Source organism: Gambusia affinis, linkage group LG02 (genome assembly GCF_019740435.1).
Source record: "Gambusia affinis linkage group LG02, SWU_Gaff_1.0, whole genome shotgun sequence".
Taxonomy (NCBI): domain Eukaryota; kingdom Metazoa; phylum Chordata; class Actinopteri; order Cyprinodontiformes; family Poeciliidae; genus Gambusia; species Gambusia affinis.
The window spans coordinates 25583776-25597891 of NC_057869.1; the positions used below are offsets into that span (position 1 = coordinate 25583776).

Genomic DNA, 14116 nt, shown 5'->3' on the forward strand with positions numbered 1-14116 from the left:
AATGGACTTTTTTCATGTCCATTCAAAAAAGTGGACTTTTTCCTTCACTCTAAATTTTTACCCGTGTACAAAGATTTGTAGAAGCACTCTCTGTTTGGATGGGAGATTGGAACCTGTGTTGATTTTCTATATTTCACACACATCCTATTTTTTAACTCATAATAAAGCCGTTTTTTGGTTATGTTAATTGTTTGACCTCAAAACCCTAATGTGTCAGCTTTAACACACACACACACAAAAAGAGAGAGAAAACATGTCAATATTAATAAATACGTCTGTTAAAGAATTTGATTTATCAATATCTAAACTTATTAAAAAGTGAAACGCCTTCTCTGAAAAGTTCTTGTATCTCTTCTGTTTTGGTCCAACATGATAATCAGTCTGGGAGAATAATGGCTTTTGTTTTGCAAAAGGCAAAGACTGGAAAAGGCCAACTGTGCGGAAACCCATTAAATATTTAGCAAGCAGGCCTTGCCTCTCTTAGCGCTAACCCACCTCTGTCCTCTCCTCCAGATGGGATAATGTGACCTCATTTCGTCTTGGCTGCTCGCTGTACCACATTCCTCTCAGGCAAAGGGGTTGTTTGCATCTGTGCAGGCAGCATTTTTATCAATTTATGCGGCTTTACTTTGACCCTCTATCAGGTGTTGCTTGCTGATGCGTAACCAAATGTCCCTGGCTATTAATGAGGATGATTCCATCATGGCGTAAGAGTCGGCTTTCAGTTGTTCTGCTTGAGTCATACAGGAAGAATGATGAGGATGGTGATGTTTGAGGAGGACAGTTGTTCGTCTAAGGGTTGGTTTACACAGAGGAGGTGTAAAAAGGTATCAGCTGCCACGCCATGAAACACTTCTAAGAGTGAACATCTTGTTCTACAGCTTGGTAGAAATGAAAAACTTGAATTAGAAAAACATGGGAGTGAGCTTTCTGTGGGATTTCAAGCCGCATCTGATTGTCTCCTGCAATTTTTAATGAATTTATTAAAAATTCATCATTTTTAATTAATTAAAATCCCAATTGATGTTAAGGAAAGAATGGGTAAAAGGAAGATATTCTGCAGAACTGGAAAGAATCATTATCCTGCGTATTGTAAAGTATCTTTACTCATCATGACCGTTTATTCCTAGACATCGATGCTCACGTCATCTGTGATGTTTAGTAGTTCTCTAAAGCTTGACCAGCCTTGTTTTAACCCTCTCCACTAATTTATAGCGCATCTTTTATCTGAACAGTTTCTAGGCATCCCCCAGCCACTCTGGGATCCACTCATCTCTGCGGTGTAATTAACAGCCCACAGAAACTACATAATGGCACAGGATGCAGTGCAGCTTGCCTTTTACATTCCCATGCTCCATCTTCTGCCAAAAATGCCACTTTTCACAATTCATGCCTAAAGCACTGACTGAAAAGTAGAGGGCCATTTGGATGTCTGTCCACAATTTTCAACTGTAGGAGTAGAGTTCCAATCTCTGGTTCTTGAAAATCTTTCAATCTTTATTGTTATTATTATTATTATTATTATTATTATTATTATTATTATTATTATTATTGTTATTATTTAAGCTAATTCCAGTTTCGCTTGAAGAACCATAAGACTAGCTTTGAAACATCTACTGGTCATTAGAATTCATTATTCATGAATAATGAACGTAACACTGTGTGAGAGCCGTTGATGTAAAACAGTTGTAATATTTTGAAATAAGGACAAAATAGTTACATAAATGTTGTTCCTAACTGACTGGGTTTTGGTTAGCATTAGCTGGTCCATAATCTCTGTGTGCAATCCCAAGAAGATGTAGATGTCGGATATCTAAACAGAAGTTAGTGGGGTTTTTTTCTTTTTTGCAAAAGTTAACATTCTGCACTCAACGAGATTCTATTTTACCACGTGTCTTTCTTCCCTTTGTTCTTTCTTCTTTTAATTTTTACATATCCAGCAGTGTGGAACTCAGAATTGTTGTCTGAGTGCAGAAGTGAGGCCCAACAGGTTTATTTTCACATTGCAGGCTTGACATATGTGTAATTGAAATCGCTTAGGTTTTAAATGTAGTCAACACAAAGATGGGAAAAGAGAGGAGAATCGAAAGGTAGGGAAAAGGTTTAAAGGGAAAAAAGGAGAGGGGAGAGAGTCAGAGAAGTCTGCTGAAAGAGGAAAAAAACTAAACTGAGAAATCATGGCAGCAAACAACATTTGTACTAACTTGGTATAATAAAATTTATAACAAGTTAATTCAAGATGTATTTAATGGCAACTCCATCCCTGACATGAAAGAGACCTGATTCACGACATTCTTGGTTGCTTGTTTGCTGTACAACCTGGCCGCTCTCATTACGCCGCAGAAAAAGATCTGATCAATATGTTTCTGTCTGGTCAGGCAATAATTGGGGCCACCTGATCACCAGCCACTTTCCCTCTGCATCTTCATATGTGAATGTGTTGTACTTTCATGTGCTGATTGTTGCTCCTCCATCAGGCGATTTTCATATCTTCAACAATTTTTAAAATCAAACTATCTCCCCGAGCAAAACTCGTATGCTGCATCAAAAACGGTGTGCATCCCTCCCTTTCCGGAGCCAATTTCCCATGATTGACCACACCTTCGTTTGAAAAGCTTTTAAAATAAAATGCAAGCTTTCTTTGAACTTTCTTGGGATGACACTTAGGCACTGACTGGCAGTAAGAAGGAGAAAAGGAGAAGTCATGCTTCCCTGAAGCCAATTACCAGTTTGACCTGATTTCTTGTTCTTTGAAACCACGATGCAATCAGGGTGACAGCCTCCGCTCACAGCATCTCTGGCTGCATGTGGATCCTTTGTTAAAGAGGAATAACTTTAAAGGACTTCGCGTGGAAGCGGCTCAGGCTTTTTTTTTCCTCTTTTTTTTTTTTTTTTTTTTAAATGCTCTTCTGAAACAAAGAGCTTCAATACCCAGAAGGCATGACCCATGACAAACAACCCAAACAGATCTCTACCATCATTATACTCACATTAGACTGCCCACTCAGCAGTAAACTGCTCATTGGCAAGTAATAAAATAAGAGACGAGATGATGAATGCATGAAAATGTGAAGCAGTTAGACTGAGTGGAGCTTAGAGGATATGATTGTAATGGGACTTTGTGCTGCTTGTCTGTGAAAAGATTATATTTCAGTTGTACCACTAATACCCTCAACCCAAACCCTGGTGAGACGCCACATTCTGTTTACTGTTAAGTTAGGAAAGGGTGGGATGTGCCTTCAAACAGGTTCAGCTTCAATTTTTCTTAAGTCTTCGTGTCATTTCACTTCTACAGCAGAGGGAGTACCGCAGGTGTTCTACTTCGGCCCCTGTGGGAAGTACAACGCCATGGTTATGGAGCTGCTGGGGCCGAGTCTAGAGGATCTCTTTGACCTTTGCGACAGGACCTTTTCACTGAAGACTGTCTTGATGATTGCAATTCAGCTGGTGGGTACCAGCGTTGTCGGAACAAGTTATTATTTTTCTCATTTGGAGGGCCCTGGAATGTTTTCTGCGGCTGATTCCTCTGGTTTCTTCCCACCAGATTTCTCGAATGGAGTACGTGCACTCTAAAAATCTCATCTACAGAGATGTCAAGCCTGAAAACTTTCTCATCGGAAGGCAAGGGAATAAAAAGGACCACATCATCCACATCATTGACTTTGGCCTAGCCAAAGAGTACATCGACCCCGAGACCAAAAAACACATTCCCTACCGGGAGCATAAGAGCCTGACTGGGACAGCCAGATACATGTCCATTAACACACACTTAGGCAAAGGTAAGACAACGCCAAAGCTGTGATTTTGTTGGAGTTTGATACAGTGTCGTGCAAACACTCAACTTTTCCCCATTTTGTGTTGCTAACTTCTGAACGTTGATGTACTTTATTGGGATTTTATACAATGAACACAAAGTAATGCTAAACTTTACAGTTGAAGGAAAAAAGTTTCATGGGCTACATTTTATTTTATTTTTTTACAAATAAAAATCCAGAAAGCGTGGTGAGAATTTACATTCAGCGCTCTCTACGCCACAGGTGTCAAAATCCAGTGGTGTCCTGCAGTTTTTAGATGTGCCACAAGTACAAAACACTGGAATGAAATGTCTTAATTTCCTCCTCCTTGTGTAGATCAGTTCTCCGGAGCCTTAATGACCTAATAATTCTATGTGGTGCAGCAGAGGCACATCTAAAAGTTGCAGGAAACCGGCCTTTGAGGACTGGAGTTTGAAACCCCTGCTCTACGCTAATATTTCTAAATTCATGCACCAATACATAGATCGATTGGTAACTTTTTGGTGCGTTCACACCAAGCGTGTTTTGACCGTCAGGTGCATTCAAAGTCTATGTGGAAAGTTGGATGCATTCGACGCGTCAAATGCTCAAAACACTTCAAATTGTGCTAGACACTCAAAACGCACCTCCACATAGACTTTTAATGTAAACTGGAGGCGCTTGTTGCTTGAAACGCATTTGGTGTGAACGCACCATAAGGTTAGTGCCTTGCCCAGAGGGAAAGGCACTAACCTAGCAGGAGGAACTACTACTACTACTACTCTACCCAGTCCTCTGTCAAAACCTTTATAGTATTGTTTTTCTTCAACTTTGCAGTCATGGGTTACTTGCCTCATGAAATCCCCAAAAAACACATTAAAGTGTGTAAATTTAACCTGACAAAATGGGATAAAGTTTCAAGGTTTACTTATCAAAGTCCTATATGTCAAATTTTTAAAGCCTTGTTTTTTTGGGGGGGGGTTTTGTAAACGAAATGTAAAAATGAAAAAAATAAAAAAATGTGTTGATACAGAGCAAAGCAGACGAGATGACCTGGAGGCTTTAGGGCACATGTTCATGTATTTTCTGCGTGGGAGTTTACCTTGGCAAGGACTAAAGGTATGACGAGGGCATGGCCAATGTCACCGAATCTGTCGGGGAATGTTTCGTACCTTGCTTAGGAAAACCTTCATCATTAATGAGAAACTCGTTGCAGTTGATGTAAGAGTGTGTATATTCAGAAGGTTTTTCATTTTAACCATTAGAAGTTGATACTTTGTTATTTTTTGGGTTTTTTTTTTTTAAAACGGCTTCACCAAATTTAGAAAAATAACTAATAAAATGTGTCTCTACTTTTTGTTGCCTGACTTAGTTATACAGTGAATCTGGATTTTTACCCTTCACACTAGTTGGATCAATTTTAGATGCTTGTAGTGATCTCAAATCTATCCAGATTTTGACTTGGTGTAGGTTTTGTAGACTGGAATATCGGGGAGAGATGTGCAGCAAATTATTCACAGTTTGCTCCACAAGGGGATACTTTAAGGAATTCAGTGGGAACGTCAGATTTTCCCGTATGATGTCTTGCGGCATATGGGTTGAAAGATCACACATTTAGCTTTGCGGGGTTTTTTTTTTCTTTCCATAAAGAGATTTCTCCAGCATGTTTTTAACCATTTGTGTTATTCAATAAAAAGTTAATATTCCAGATAACAGAACTGAAATGTTCTTTTATGAGGTCCTCATTTATTTATTCATTTTTGTAGGCTGACACATTGAAAGAAAGATACCAGAAGATTGGTGATACAAAACGAAACACTCCTATTGAAGTCCTCTGTGAGAATTTTCCAGGTATGCTGATGATGATGATGAGTTTATGAATTTAGTCTGATTATTTAAAAAAAATAAAAAAAAAATCTTTGTAATTCTTAAAATGAAATAGTATTTACTAGAAAAGGAGGAAATTTCAGTTAAGTTTGTTTTAAAGCTTTCTCTGTAAAAACTCCATTATAAGTAGGCCTGTCATGATAACAAACTTTTGCTGGAAATACTTTAATACTTTTCAAGTCATTTTATATTAACCTGTACTTTACCCATATCAAGCTTCTTTTCTGTTTCCTTTCACGCAGAGGAAATGGCCACCTATTTGCGGTATGTAAGGCGGTTAGACTTCTTTGAAAAGCCTGACTACGAATATCTGAGGACTCTATTTACTGAGCTATTTGAGAGAAAAGGATACACGTTTGACTACACTTACGACTGGGTTGGGAGGCAGATAGTAAGTGAGCCGTTTTGTTTTCAAGGTCATGCCTTAAATACGTCAACCCTTGAATTCAGCTCATTGTTTCCTTTCCGCCAGCCCACGCCGGTGGGATCTGTCCACATAGACTCTGGTGCCTCTGCGGTAACAAGAGAGAGCCATCCTCACAGAGACCGGCCCTCGCAGCACGCGCCGGTTCGAAATCAGGTATGCTTCAGAGCAGAGAGAGTCAGTTCCAGTAAGATTTAGATTAGATTAGATTTATTATTATTACAGACTCAGAGTCCAGATAACATACAAAGAGAAAACAAAGACAATAAAAGAATAAAAAATACAAAAAATACACAATACAAACACATGACTTCTAGCCTTACAAAAGGCAATCATACCAATGTCTCCAGAGTACAGATGAGTACTTTATTGCACTATATTTAACATTTGCCAACAGTAGTATAATTTTATTATTAGACTCATTTAAGCGACAAATAAATCTATACATAAGTTTTCTCAAGACAGCCATCAAAGTGCTGACTCGGGCAGATACAAACAGTTCACTGGCACTGGACCATCTGGGTTTATTTAACAAAAGTCTAAGTGCATCATTGTAAGCCACCTTCAATCTTTGAAGACTGGCTTTTTTAAAATTGCACCACAAATGTGCAGTATACAGTGATGTACAATAAGATCTAAACAAGTTCAGTTCCACTTCATCCGAACAGAATCCAAATTTACGGACAAGAATATTTGCCTGAGCGTATAACATTCGAACCTGACGGTAAATGTCCTCATCATCAGACAGACAATCTGTCAACATATGACCAAGATATTTCACTTCAGTTGAGACTTTCAATAAAGACCCAGACAGTTTGAAATTTGGAAATAGACTATTTTTGTCCTCCTTAGTGCGACAGATCAAGATGGTGCTTTTTGAAGGATTGAACTTAACATCATGTAGCTCACCATATGCTGAGCAGACATTAAGCAGCTCCTGAAGACCAGCTGAACTTGGGCTAAAAACCACTAGGTCATCAGCATACATTAAATGATTAATAATAGTATCACCAACCATGCAGCCGGTTCTACACAGGTTTAGCTGCTTAGAAAGATCATTCATATAAAAGTTAAACAAAATAGGAGATAAAATGCTTCCTTGTCTGACTCCATTGCTGACACGAAAGGATGCAGACATACAGTTGTCCCATTTCACCTGCATCGTTTGATTAGCATAGCAGTAGGACAGACATCTTACTATATCCTTAGGTACACCAGCTTGGCACAATTTTAAAAATAGTTTTCTATGATTAACACGATCAAAAGCCTTGGTGGCGTCTAAAAAACACAGAAAAACTGTAGAATTTTTGCTGTTATAATTTTTCAGTAATTCTTTTAGGCCATATATACACATATCAGTGCCATGTTTGGGCTTGAACCCAAATTGATTTTCAGTAGACATTACTATCTTTGCAAATTTTGGCAGAAGAATAGGTTCAAAGACTTTAGACAGTGTATTAGCTAGGGCTATAGGTCTGTAATTATCGGAACTGCCAATTTTGCCAGCTTTGTTTTTAATCACAGGAAGTAAAAGAACCTTCATCAAGGATTCAGGAATAAAACCATGCATAATAAAACCAGTGAAACACAAGGCAAGCAGAGGGACAACTCTTGAACTGGCAAATTTGAGATGTTCAGCTGATATAAGATCCATTCCTATAGATTTATTTACAGACAGTTCTTTAATTGCTTGATAGACCTCGTGTGTTTTGATAGTTTCTACAGCGCTAACTTTGTCAAGCTGGAAGGGTTCACTCTGTACACAGGTGAATAACTTGCTGTAGTGGTGTTGCCAAAAATCTACAATCATATTCACCCCAGAAACACCATCAATAGTGTAAGGGAGAGAGGATTTATTGTCATTGATAGTTTTAACCTCCTTCCAAAAGGATTTTGTATCCTTTCCTAAAAACTTTTTTGCCAAGGAATCAGCCCTCATGGTTTGCTCATTCTGTTTAATGAAGCGTAGTGCATATTTGTATTTTGAAGTGGACAGCTTTTTCTGCTCAAATATAGGGCCCTGTCTAGGTTTACCTGCTAGAGCCCAAGATGTAGTAGCTTCGGGGGCTTCATTGTGGAATTTAGACACATATGTGTTCCACCCTGGTCTATTTTTAATCTTTACATTACGCTTATTATAAGGCAGACTAGCTCCCATAAGCGCTTCAATTATGTTAGAATATAAACTAGTTATATTCATCCTATGTTCAATATTAGAGCAGTTACAGTCTGTGCAAGTAACTGCCTCTCTTGGTAAGTTAATGGAGGATAACAATTGATCAGTTTGGGCATAGTAACAGGCTCTTTGTTTATTAGATAAAGAAGACCAGTCAATATGCATCTGTTTTTGAATACTGTTCTTATTTACAGTTGCAGGTATATGATCAAATCTAATTGATACCTCGAAAGGGATATGATCAACAGAATATTAGCAGCTTTACAAAGCAATGTGCAAGAATATTGAACCCAAACTGGCCTGGTTTGATCTCTTAAAGGGGCAGAGTTATGTTACCTTCAGTTGTTATAAAAATGCTGCACATATAAAATAAAAAACTTTCTCATGTAGCGCTTTGAAATTTGGCCTCTGTCTCTAAAAACTTTCTGAATGATGTTTTCAATGATGTGATGACTTCAGAAACTCCTCTATACTCTAGCAATAGCATTGTTATGATAATGAGACAAAATATAAAAGTCAAGTGGTTTGAATATTTCCGTAAGTCTGAAATTACCTTTTTTGAGGAGCGTGTTTTAGTAACTTTCGTGCTGTATCAAATAAAACGGTTTATTTCCAAATATTTCAAAAGCTTTTCATCCATATGTGGGTGGTTACATTTCTGTACTCGGTGCGAGCTGCAAGAGCCTCTGTTTTTTTATTGTTTTGTTTTGTTTTTTCTTTGGCTTTAGGCTCAGGCCTTGCTTAGAATTTTTTTTCTTGTTTTAATTCATGTTTTTCTTTTTTTTTTACTATTTTGTTTTCTTCTTCATTGGTCATGCTGCTTTCGCATGGTACCTTGCTTCACACACCCAAATGCCATCTTTTCTAATGCAATTATTCCATCACTTTCACCCCTCCTTCCCTCTCCCGTTGCACCCCCCACCTCACCCCGATCACCCCCCCTCACTCCCCCCTGAACCTCACTTCCCCTCTCACATCACTATGGCAACTCCCAACTCCCGAGCAGATGGCAGGCTCAGACCGACGAGGAGCATGGGAGGTGCAGCCCACGCGGCAAGCAAACTCTTCCTATTTGACCTCCCACCTGGCAGCGGACAGGCACGGGGGCTCAGTACAGGTACACACCCCTTACCCGATCAGCCAACACCCCCCGCCCCCACCAGCCCCTCCCACAGTCTCCATGAAGTCAGATCTGTCTCATAAATCCAAAGTATCCCTGCACTTACAATGTAAACACAAATTATTCGCTGCATCGTTTTCTTTCTTTTTTTTAGAGTTTTATGAGATTTTCTGAAGCGAATAAACTATCTTTGTTGTCGTTTTACATCGTAGCTTTGCCTTTTATGTGAGACAGATCTACTGGCTGGGAAATGTTTTCTGCTCCAGCGTATGCATGTGATCTGGTGCCACCCACTCCACATGTTCAAAGTGAATTTTCTTTTTTTTTTTTTTTTCTTTCTTTGGCATCTGGAAGCAGTTTTGCATTTTGAGCTCTGAGGCACTTCTTTCATAAAATCAGCACACCTTTTGCATGGCAGGATGAACTGGCTCTGCCAAGGAAATGCATGCTGGGTATAGTTTGTTGTGCTCAAAGGGCGATTCTGGTTATTTATTTTTTTTCTTTTTCTTTACCTTAACCAGGTTTGCTTAATAAGGTGTGAATATGTTGTGGGCAAATGAGAAATTATCCATAAAATTTACTTTAATTTTAGGTGCAATTAGTCAAGTTGAAGTTTTTAAATTGTGTTAATAAAATATGCTAATGTAGGCTTTAAAAAAAGTCTAGGTTAGTACATTTTTTAAAAATTTATTAAATTTTCAGCACATGGTTTTTTTTGTTTTTTTTTTTTACTTAATTGTCTTATTAAATGGATTTGAAAAGCTGTGACTCTACAGTGAAAGACATGCTAAAACCGCTAAAAATATATTTTCATTGTATTTCAGTGGTTCTTTGAATTATAGAGATTCATTATGCACTTTAAATAAAGTTTAGTTTAATAATACTTGAAAATAACGAGTACAATACTTTTTTCTGTGTAGACTTCATAATTGGAGCTACAAATATAGTTTCATAACTCTAAATAGTTTTTTTGGGGGGGTCGGGGGAGTTAGAAAATTTTTACCAAGTGTGTTTTTTAACTATTACTTTAGATTGAACATTGTACTTGGCTTCTGCCCTCCATGTTGTTTGGGAAGAAGACTCTTGGAAATGGGTTTTGAGACTCTAAACCAGAGCTGAGCAGCCGAAGTGTTTGTGTCCCGTGTTGTTTCTGGCCAGCATTATTGGGTGAAACTGTGGCCGTTTGAAACTTTTAATCAGAAGTAACACCCGTCTTTGCTGCAGGTGGTCAGCTCAACCAACGGCGAGCTGAACGCAGACGACCCGCTGGCTCAATCCAACACCCCGATTACACCTCAGGCAGACGTGGAAGTGGTCGACGAGCCCAAGTACGTATCCTGGACCCTCTGTGCCTCTCTTCAATCTCCTTCTCTCTTCTGTACCTCTCTCTCCTTAGGGTGTGTAGTGATGTTACAGCCCCGACCTTTTGCTGCAGTCTTAATTCACTGAACTTGAGTTTCTCTGTCACATTATCTCAGTGAATTTCCCTCAAATACTTAAATTTGACGCAGATCAATTAATAAGATTCAAGTTTCTGTTGAGGTGCTTTATGCAGCCTTTGCTTTAAATATAGTAATTTAATTTGACTGAAAAGAACTCTACAAAAAGTGCTGCTGATTCCTCTTTAAGTTAGCAGAATATCCGTAAAGTTTTACACACAGTTTTGAATCCAACAGAAAATAAAGGGATCATGTTATTATCCCCAGTTAGGTTTCGAAACATATGTCCCCAAAACCACTAAAAGAAGCAATAAGAAAGCAGTTGTTGTTTTTTTCTTTTGTTTTTTTGGGGTTTTTTTGTTTAGTTTTTTTTCCCCCACATATTTGAGGAACAGTTTTTTGAAACGTGTTTAAGAAACAGGAAAAATGCTGATTATTTTAAACAACTGGGATTCTGAAAATAAATTTGCTTAAGGGAAACACTCCAATTTCAAATAAACTCACGTTTTTCTATCAATTTTTCAGCTAGGATAAATTAGTGTATTTTACAAAACTGCTATGGAAGCACTTTTTTTTTTCCACACAGCACACACGTGATCAACAACTGGATGTTTCGACTGGAAAAAGACAAAAGTTGCAGGAGGATGATAGTGGCCCGGCCTTTTAATGCCTTGTCACATGTACAAACTTATTCAGTGTCAGCTTAATTGCGTTTAATGAAAATGTCGCATTTGCAAAATTGGCAAGTAAGAAAAGAGAAATATTTACAAAAAATAAACTGAATTTTATTTATTTACTATTTAATGTAAACTAGACTGACATACAGTGGCGACAAATGTTTCTTTTAGTTATTAAAGAAATGTTTATTTTTTTATTATCATGTTGCTGTTGCAGGCATCACCTGTCTGAGTTGTTGGGTATTCTTTTACTTTCTTGAAAATTTGAACAACATTAAATGTACTTCATGTTACAGTGAACTAGAAGATGGATCACCTGTTAACAGAAGTACCAACAGAGACATAGATGAGGGGATTTTTCAGTCCTACTGAGCTGATCACTCCTTTCTGAGTTGCTGCCTTCATTCTCAGGAGACAACCATCATGACCAAAAACCTTCAGCAGAATGAATGAATCTTTAGCGTGATGGCCGGCTTATTTAAGACCTTCTCAGATGGTGCGTTTCTGGTCTGCGATTAGACACAACCCGTAATAAGTGGAAACGTGGTGACTGAAGCAGCTTACCTTTGTCTTTTGAGCTAATGCCGTCTGTACCCATGAATAATTAAAACTGCACGTATGGATGGCTTTTTGACGTTTTATTTATTAATGAAGGAAAATATCATGAATGCATAAATAATCTCGCGTGGGTTTTGAGCCCGTTTAAAATAGCGGTTTCCATTAGCGGTGCTTTGATTTAGACATTTCTGACACAAATTAGCTTGATCTTGATGTCCAACGTTTCATTTCATTTTAAGAACCATCAAAATGACATTGTAAACTAAACTGCTACTTTTCTATGGTAGATTTAGCCTTCCTGTTGATTTTTAAGTCTACTACTTTTTAGAATGAATTGCCAGCATGCTTCTATAGAAAACAGTTTCTTATTAAATGTCTTCATTTGTTTCTGTTTCAGACGTCCTGCACAACTCACAAATATTGAACATAGCTAACTCTGATTCTTCTTCTGTCAGTAGCGACTTCCACACTAAAAACTATTGTAAGCACAACGCAAGTGCTGATGTAGAGTGCGTTCACAAACGAAAATGAAGCTAATTTCTCAAGTAATCTTTTAATAATTACACTCGAATGTTGTTCTAAAGTATCTTTTCATGCCATGTTTTTGGCTTCACTGTATCCCCACAGGCAGTGATAAACGTTTTTAGAGGGAGTTCACTGTATTTGTATTTCTGCCGATCACCAAACGGAGCTTCGATCCAAATGATGCATCTCTACTCCTCAGTGCTCTTGACTATTTATGCACTTATTATTTTAAATATCTTTATTATATCAATATTATCGTATTGCATAAACCAGTTTCCACTTTGACATTAAATGTTTTTTTGTAAAAAAAAAAAAAAATGTTCAAAAAGCTTAATTTAGTTGATCCTGTTTGATTTGTAAAAGCATAGAAACAGGCGGATATTTTTCATAGTCTCTTTAGACGCCACATTAATACGAACAGTAGAAACGGTGATAGGTCCACCGCAGAAGCTAACATCGACACTTTTCCTCCTCCTCGCTCCTGGATGGGCTGCATTTTCTTTTGAATGCCTCACATATGCTTAACCAAAAAAAAAAAAAAAAACTAAAATAGGTGGATTTCCCACAAATTATCCACACAAAAAAATAAGCCTGCGAATGTTGTTTTACCCAGATGTACTTTGTTTTGATAAAAATCAGACACAGGTTTGGGTCGTGCTTTACTGTGCAAGTGTGGATCATCTACAATCTTCATTTTCCGTTGGATTCAAAACTTCTGCCTGTAACAGAAAAACTACAGCATGTTTTTCATCTTGTTTAGAAAAAAAAACATTAACAAGAAAACTAAACAAGAAAACTGTAACTTCACGCCGTTTAGGAAATATAATTGAAATGCTTTGTAACTTTCCAACTGCTAATAACTTTTTAAGCAATATTCTTGAAACAATTGATTATGTAAAAAATTCTCTCTATATATCGCAAACTTTTCTTCCAATAAAATCCAGTTCTTGTACTGTTACTGGGTTCTCTCCTGTTTTTATGCCCTTCCAAGATTTGTGCAAATTGAGACTTTCGGAATATGAGTGTAAATGTGACTCTAACACAGCAGCATTAAATAAATCAGATGGAATCCTTTTGCTCTTTCAGTCCATCTTTGTGTTGTGTTGTGTTGTGTTATGTGTGTGTGTGCGTTTGTGCGCCGACTCCCATAAACCTAGTCATACTGTATTAATCTATCTTTCTTTTCTCTCTACACTCTCTTCTCTCTTCTTCTGTAGCTGCGTGAAAATGCTCAACCTGTGGTGAGTCCCTCTCTGCTTGTCCACATCATACTCATGGGACAGGGAGTGGACCGGCCTAGGCTGGGCCCAGTGGAGTTACTCACTAAGTTTAAGCAGACTCTCACTGGTGCAATAGTGCCTTGAACCCAAATAAATGAACAGTGTGGTTTTCTATTGTTTTTCTAATTAATTCAGTCATTTAAGTAGTGCTTCTTCTTTTCATGATGATGTTGGAAGTAGTGGCGGATCAAGGCAGAAATACTAAGTTTGTTTTTTTTATTAGGCTTCTGTAGCTTCTTTACAGGCTCTTAGTATTT

At 37.8% G+C, this 14116-nt stretch overlaps 1 protein-coding gene across 4 annotated transcripts in view; it reads left to right on the forward strand.

Moving 5' to 3' along the window:
* The window catches only part of csnk1g1 (casein kinase 1, gamma 1), a 29276-nt gene that overhangs the window by 10222 nt on the left and 4938 nt on the right, over positions 1 to 14116 (forward strand). The window contains exons 5-13 of one of the 4 annotated variants that reach the window (XM_044140196.1): positions 3296 to 3447; positions 3545 to 3779; positions 4807 to 4892; positions 5540 to 5624; positions 5903 to 6051; positions 6133 to 6240; positions 9267 to 9377; positions 10605 to 10708; positions 13797 to 13820. In XM_044140196.1, the coding sequence (XP_043996131.1) occupies positions 3296 to 3447; positions 3545 to 3779; positions 4807 to 4892; positions 5540 to 5624; positions 5903 to 6051; positions 6133 to 6240; positions 9267 to 9377; positions 10605 to 10708; positions 13797 to 13820 (1054 nt within the window). The remainder of the gene's footprint in view (positions 1 to 3295; positions 3448 to 3544; positions 3780 to 4806; positions 4893 to 5539; positions 5625 to 5902; positions 6052 to 6132; positions 6241 to 9266; positions 9378 to 10604; positions 10709 to 13796; positions 13821 to 14116) is intronic. The other 3 variants (XM_044140205.1, XM_044140215.1, XM_044140224.1) reach the window with 3 other exon arrangements.